The sequence below is a fragment of the Ciconia boyciana genome, chromosome 9 (genome assembly GCF_034638445.1).
Source record: "Ciconia boyciana chromosome 9, ASM3463844v1, whole genome shotgun sequence".
Lineage (NCBI taxonomy): Eukaryota > Metazoa > Chordata > Aves > Ciconiiformes > Ciconiidae > Ciconia > Ciconia boyciana.
The window spans coordinates 10,194,578-10,201,778 of NC_132942.1; the positions used below are offsets into that span (position 1 = coordinate 10,194,578).

Here is a 7,201-nt window from a genome sequence, read left to right on the forward strand (position 1 = left end):
TTAAAGAATGATTTCAAGATGAGAAAAAGCTAGAAATACGTCAGCTAGACAAATAGGCAGGGCCTACTCACGTGTCTGAAAAATATGGGCTTTGCTAACAGACTGCCCTTGCAGAGTGCTACACTTCAGGTGAGGACTGTGCTCAGGAGGCCAGGGATCAGCTCTTGGTGCAGACACCATCACAGTCTGAATGGGTTTTGCTGATGATGCCTGCACAGGGAAAGTGGTTGCACAGATACCTGCTCCAGAAATACCTTGGGAGAGATCATCTAGCGTCATCGCTTCGGAGCGGTATTTCAGCCCTTTACAATGTCAAATGTCTAAAAGGGTCTGAACACTAATGTAGGCTGACTATAATTTATGTGCAAAGTCACACAGCTCTGAGGTTTATGCATCTGTATTTAATTTTCTGCCTTTTATGAGAGGGAGGGGAGCAAGACATTGTTCTTGTTATATCTCAGAGCTATGAGCACATAACCTGGCATTCAGCCTGGCATCATCATTCAACAAATCAGAAGAAAATGTTTTATGAGACAACACATGAAACAAGACAAAGAAATGTTGCTGATTTAGTTTATTGAGAAAGAAAATCAGGAGTGAGCTGAGTTCCCCAGAGGGCAAGACGAACTGAGGTGAGATCTTTAGCTGGGATTTGCCAGTGGGGATCCTGTGGTGAATTCTCTCAGCATCAATACTCAGCATTTTCCAAAATGGCTTAAAGTGAGAGTCCCATTGCTGTCCCTGAAAGCCAGGAGAGGAAAAAAATGGATTAGACACAGAGTCCTGTCTGCTTAATATGTCCTTTTGCTTGGCTCCTAGAGAGGGCATCAGATAGGATCCTGCCCCAGAGCCAAAGAACATGCAGACTCAGAGTCCCATCAGCTATTTGATTATTAAGAAATGAGTGAAATGATTTAACCCATTCTTAAGACTGAAAGTATTTTTGGGAACTAGAATGAAACTTCAAATTTAATTTTCTTTGCAACATGCAAGAAAAACTCCATTAAGTTTAATGGTCTTCAAACCATTCACACTAACAAACCAGACATTGCTTTTTGTATGCTCTAATGAGAAAAAATGAATGGTTGGCATGATGGCTGGTATTCTCTCCTGCCCCAAATCCCTGATCAACACTGGTCAGCAAACAAGAAAGTGGCAACTGCGCAAACTTGTGCCTGGAGGAGGCAACTGATAACACAAATGTGATCCATGTTTGTACATACACGACTGCATTGCAGAAGTCACACTTATTGCTGTATGTTTTGCTGTCAGAGCCACAAAGAGGCATGTACTCAAGTGAGCAGACAGGTTTCGGGTAGTCACTGCAGTCAACCTGCAAAAACAAAAAGTCTAATGTGAAGGATATGAAGGAGTCAATAGCAGAAGGGCTTGAACCCCTAGCTACAGCTGCAGTGCTAATGATAATGATCTAACTAAAAGTAATTAACTTCCTTGCACAATCTGATATAAACTGAGGTGTCAGTTTCTCCTATGCCAGAAGAATTTAATAATATAAAAATAGATCATAATTTCCTGTTTGAAGGGATATATATCATAACCTGACCACAGCATCTCTAAGCAGCAGCAGTTCCGTCGGTGAGTGTGCCATGCTTGTGATCACATTGCATCGTGTTCCCAACCTGGCCAGGAAATTAAATGGAAAAACACTGGTGTCTGGAGAAGTGTAGGTGCTGATGCCTGTATAAGGGTCCAGTATCTGTCCCATAGTTTTAAAACAGGAAGATCAGCACTTAGCTAGATACCGTGAGAGTGGGATTTTGTTTCTTTGTGCAATGGGTGCTACACTTGGTGAGAGGTATCATAGTGCAAAAAATGTATATGGGTCCAGAAAGAGGCTGAGGAATTTCATGGAGGAGAAATCCATCAAGGCTTACTGACTACACAGAAATTGCACCTAGCTGAAGTCCATCACCTGAAAATAGCTGGAGGCTGGAAGAGTAGAAGTCCCATACATACTCACTCTACTCTTACTGTCTCCTATGCAATCCTTACAACCCCTGCTAAGAGCAGGCTCTGCATCAAGCCATCATGGGCTTGATGGACCATTGGTCTGACCCCAAAAGCCATTCTCTGTTCTTATTCTCAGTTCTGCCCTAATAGATTATTTCTGCTACTACTCTTTTACTAATCCCTTCCTGTGAAGTCACCCACTTCCTTTTCTGATGTTAGTGCAGATAATACATATTACGTGTGGAGAAAGCAAAATCTTCCCTGTGCTGGAGCACAGCAGCAGTTACGCTCCTGTAGGATGCTGCTGGTCTGGGGGCTGCTGCAGACACTGGCAGTGCTTCCCCTGACATCAGTGGGACTGAAACCCCCATCCCTCATCAAGCAGTTCACTTACTGTAGCAATTTCCTTCTTACATTCACCGTCATACTTCTTGCCAACGCTGGTTCCAGGCTCTCTGGGAAGGGAAGACACCCGCGTTAGGGAGCTCCGTGAGCAACCTGCTCTGCTGACCCTCACGTCCCAGCAATGTTGATCAGCCTCAGGTACAACGTACAGGATACAGGAGACGTCCAGCTTAGGCTGTGTCCACATGGCTCCAGATACCAGCTCAGGTGGTGCCACAGCCTGCTGGAGTGCTGTTTAATAGCATGATGCTAAGGACAAGGGAGGGTCCAGGGTGTTATGGTGCACTAGGAGCTAGGTTGTGTGACAAGGCAGATTCACCTTAGGTTAGTTGCTGTCCTCTGCAAGGCAGCATCTGCCACATAGACCCTTTCAACTTAGGTAAGAGAAGCATTCTGTCCTGTATTAGACGCCCACCCAGCCCTCCACCTCTCTCTCTAGATCAAAGGCACAGTTTTCCTTCTAATAACAAAGGAAAACAGGGTCTAGTTACCAGGGAAAGAGGAGGGTCAAAGTCCAAGCGCCTTACAGAAAAGGCCTTGGTAGAAGTCCTGACATTCAAAAGAGCAGCTGCCAGGAGTGCTAAGCACTCGCTGTCCCTCACAGGAGAGCTCTGCACAGGCAGTACTCACAGGTTACGGGCACACAGCAGGCACTCGTTGTCGTAGGTGACCCCATCAGAACTGCAGACAGGGCTGAGGTCTTTGTTGCAGAGCAATGCCACTTTGCCTTCCTCATTTGTCGCGTTGGGATATCTACTGCAGTCCACCTGTTGAGGGAACACACAACAAAGAACTGGTGAAGGCTTACTTATAGGAAGAAAGTAGATCTGGTGAGTGTGTCTGTTTGGCCAACTAGGTTACCACCACAGCAGGAAAACTGCTTTTTTGTGTGTGTGAACTGATAACAGTTCACTTGAAGATGACGAATGCAAGATTCTGACATCTAATGTGTCCTCTTATTTAGTGTTTGAATTATTTATTGGGGGAGTCAATAAGCAGCTTTGGCCACTCAGAAGCAGGACATGCCCCTTGTTTTGCCCGTGGTTTCACTTACAGGGACAACTTCCTTGCATTCTCCATCGTGGTCTTTGCTGACATTGGTTCCATATTCTCTGGAGAGGGAAAGACAAATGTTAGGAAGTTCTGCAAAGATGTCTTGCCACATCCTAGGTGCTGGAAATAGTAACTAATACAAGGGAAAGCTGACTCTTTGTCAGGCAGGCTTATATATATTTTTTGAGAAGGTAGTGCCATCCTCCCTGACCAGCTAGCACTGAGTGGCTGGCAGAGATGCAAAGACCCTGAGAGCTTTAGGACCATTTTAGGCAGTTCAGAGCAGAGCATCTCTCCATCCTTTTGCTCTGCTTTGCTGTGATGAGATGTGCCCTAGGGGCTGTCATCTGGCTGATTCTTAAGCTGGAGAAGAAAAATGTGAATAAATTACACCAGCAAAAGAGAGACACAGTGACTAAAATGATGTCTAGGCAACGGAGTGCCACGCAATGATATCCATGCTCATTTTGAAGGAATTGACACAAGTGACATATGACAGATCACTGTTTGTCGAAAAGTGGTGCTGCCAGGAGTCCTAAGCATTGCTGCCTGAGATCTCCTACACAGTACGTACATGTTGTAGGCACAGAGCAGGCACTCATTGCTGTAGGTGACTCCATCAGTACCGCAGATGGGGCTGAGGATCTTGGTGCAGACCAACACCTCTTTGCCTTCCTCATTTGTAGTGTTGGGATACGTACTGCAGTCCACCTGCCAAAGGGACATACAGCAACAGGGTGGAGAAGACATTTTATGTTCACAACTCTCAATTTGCATGAGACAGTGACCAGATACAACCTGCAGTAGGTTTTTCAGTACCACAGCACAAACTTGTGCTGGTGGGTCAATCTGGTAACAGGTGAATCCTTCCTGCAGAGACCTCCCCACACAGCAGGAGAGGAGGAGAAGGAGATGGCTATAGCCATACAGCCCCCCAGATGGGATAAATGAGCGGTGGTCTCATGCTCACATGGCATGATTTTACAAAGGCTATCCATTGGTCCCTCATTCTTATATTCTTGTGGCCCCTCCAGTGCACTTCTGTTATTACTCTTTCATTCTCAACACACTGATCATGTTTTTTCAGAGCAAGACTGATGACCTGGTGTGTGGAAGCTGGAGTATCTTATAGTATTTTATTCTTTCAGTAGGTTGCCTTTGGGTAGGTTCTGATACCACAGTCTATTGCTGTCAGTTTAGAGCCAATCATATATGACCAGCTTAAAGCTTAGACCAGTTTAATGTTGTCGAAAAATGAATTAATCCAAAAGTTTTGTATCATTACTACTACTACATTATTAACATACAGCATAAATGTAGAGCCAAGAACAGTATAATTTAATGTTTTACATTATAGAATCTGATTACAATGACACTGATTTCAAGCTAGGTGAAAAACAGCTAAGCATCTACAGGCCTGAGGTTTTTCCCATTCCTTTGGTTATGTCTTTACCAGGCCACATACCTGAGAAAAGTGACAGAAAGAAATCTTGCACTCACCTCAATCCCAAAGGCAGCATCTGGAAGAGAAAAGAGGCAGAAAGTGTGAAACAAAGCCAATATGCCAAGACCTCAGTTAAAGCTGGAAATCTGGTTGTAAATTTCCTATATGTAGGACCAAACTGAGTGATTTCCAGTGACTGGTTTCCTGAACTAAATAAACTATGTAAGAATTTTTTTTCTCTGTTGATAAGTATAATAGCATTGCTTATTGCTGGCTGTGATGAAACATATTTTTTAATAGCTTTGTTCTTTTTTATTTTGAGATAGGTAGACTTATTAATTGAAAACAGAATAGCTTTTCCTTCCTTATCTTTTTACACATCCATTTTGACCCTAAAGAGCTGCTGTTACGTACCTGAAAAGAAACCTGAGTCAATACAGATAAATGCAAACAGTCACCTACAGGATAAGCAAATACATAAAGCATCTGTTGTCAGGAATATGCATTTTAAAGAAGCTGAGTGTGAAAAAAAAATTGTCTTTGACTTTGTAATTTCATCAGATGTAAATATGCAGTGAGAACATCAGACTCTGGCTTGTTTTCATCTCTTGTTTCCTCATTAGCAGCAAAAGTATTGCAGGGAAGTTGCCAGGCTCCTGCAAAGAACTTGCTTGTGCTATTACAGTATTTTCATGACTAGTTACTGGAGGTCTGACCACCTCGTTACAGCCTTGTTTTAAGTATTTACCCATTTGCTGTAATTGTACAACAGGAAGCATAAGCAGAGTAACAGTGTTAAAACAACAGTGTAAAAAGGGTAACAGCACTAGTTACCAGCACTCCACTTGCAGTTATTTGTATTTACAACAGACTACCAGCTACAACAGTGATCCATTTGAAACTGTCCTGAAATCTGCTCCTGCATCCTATGCGATGCCAATATACAGAGGAGCCTAGCTCTTTGTAGAAGATTTTCTCTCCTTGAAGCCACTATCTTACCCTTTTAAAGACAGACAGGACCCAGACATGAAGCTGCTGGGGCACCTTGACAGTTACTCACCTGGGAAGCAGCAAAGCGCAAAGGAGAGGAGCACAAAAGCACCTGCCGTGGTCATGGTGGAAGTATTTCTTGAGTCTGCAGGCTGCCTGCTCCTGCTCTGCTCGTGAGATGGTCCCTCCAAGGCTGACTGCAAATATATACAAATGCAGTGTCTAAACTGTTCAACTGTAACATAAAACAACCAGTAGAATCTGTCACCAGTACAATGAGGCTGGTAATATTTATTGAGGTCTTGACTTTCAGGTAATGGTCTGCATCTGCTAGGCAATTGATTTTGGCTGCACATCTGGTTAATAGCTTGAGACAAGTATCACATGTTCTCAGTGGTCAAAACCAAACAAACAGCCTTTTAGACAAAAGAAACCTCTTTAGGATTCTAGTAGAAATGGAAGGAGCACAAAATACTGAGGGGAGTAAATAGCAGGTCCTTCATTCATCTCTGCAGAGCAACATCTCCCATCAGGGAGCAGCTTAGGCAGAGCATGCAACACTACCCTGTCTGCAGATCAGACTAAGAGTCTCTGCTTTCCTTTCTGGTTTTGGGTGGGGTTTTTTTCTGTATTCCCCGATATTGACCACTAGGTATGAACACAGGTCAGGTGTGGCTTTGCCATCAGCAGAACTGGTTAAACTTTGTCAGGTGATTCTGGCAGGACTGTGTCTAACCTGTAAAGCTAATGGTATTTAGCACTGGTTTGACAAAAGAAAGGGCTTCTTGACAGTTCACTGCCTGGGTATAGAAGAGCTCAGTATAAAACCTGAAAGCAGGTTAAATTCTGTCAAATGCCACTTGAACCTTATCAGCAGGGAGCACTTATTTACAGACCTAGTCACAGTTAAACATACCAACCGATTCACAGTGTTCTGCCAAGCCATCTTAAGAACAAAAGACACTGAAGGTTAGGGAACCTATTTACATAGCACCAGCTACGCTTGAAAGTACAGTAGGTCCTTTCCCCCTACAGATATTTTAGAAAATGATACTTAGAACATAGACCCTGTCCCAATTTTCCTGTCTTGCACCTCCAGCCTTCGTACCATCTCCAGATTGCTCCTTCCTAGGAGGAGGTCTGGACCTCTGCTGTTTTAGTACATGTAATTTTGCAGAAGTGGGTTCTGCCTTTAACCTAGTTTTCTCACCATGATCCCTTTCACAGGTCTGAAATGGCAAGCATACCTGGGTTTTTTTGGTCATTGTGCTTAGGATAGACTTCAGCACCATGGAAGCTGCAGAGGAAAAGATGCTTTACAGGTGGTCCCTTGAACAA

General features: G+C 43.6%; 1 protein-coding gene across 2 annotated transcripts; it reads right to left on the reverse strand.

Moving 5' to 3' along the window:
- Positions 1–695: 695 nt before the first annotated feature.
- On the reverse strand, positions 696–5,988 carry LOC140656694 (ovomucoid). Of its 2 annotated transcripts, none has more exons than XM_072872716.1 (8): positions 5,934–5,988; positions 4,930–4,949; positions 4,004–4,140; positions 3,431–3,488; positions 3,007–3,143; positions 2,366–2,426; positions 1,224–1,333; positions 696–741 (listed from the first exon to the last, which is right to left on the reverse strand). In XM_072872716.1, exons 1-8 carry the CDS (start codon positions 5,986–5,988, stop codon positions 696–698), a joined length of 624 nt encoding a protein of 207 aa, XP_072728817.1. The 2 variants fall into 2 exon arrangements, with proteins under 2 accessions (XP_072728817.1, XP_072728816.1); XM_072872715.1 differs by having other exon boundaries at positions 1,224–1,350; positions 2,362–2,426.
- Positions 5,989–7,201: the final 1,213 nt, after the last annotated feature.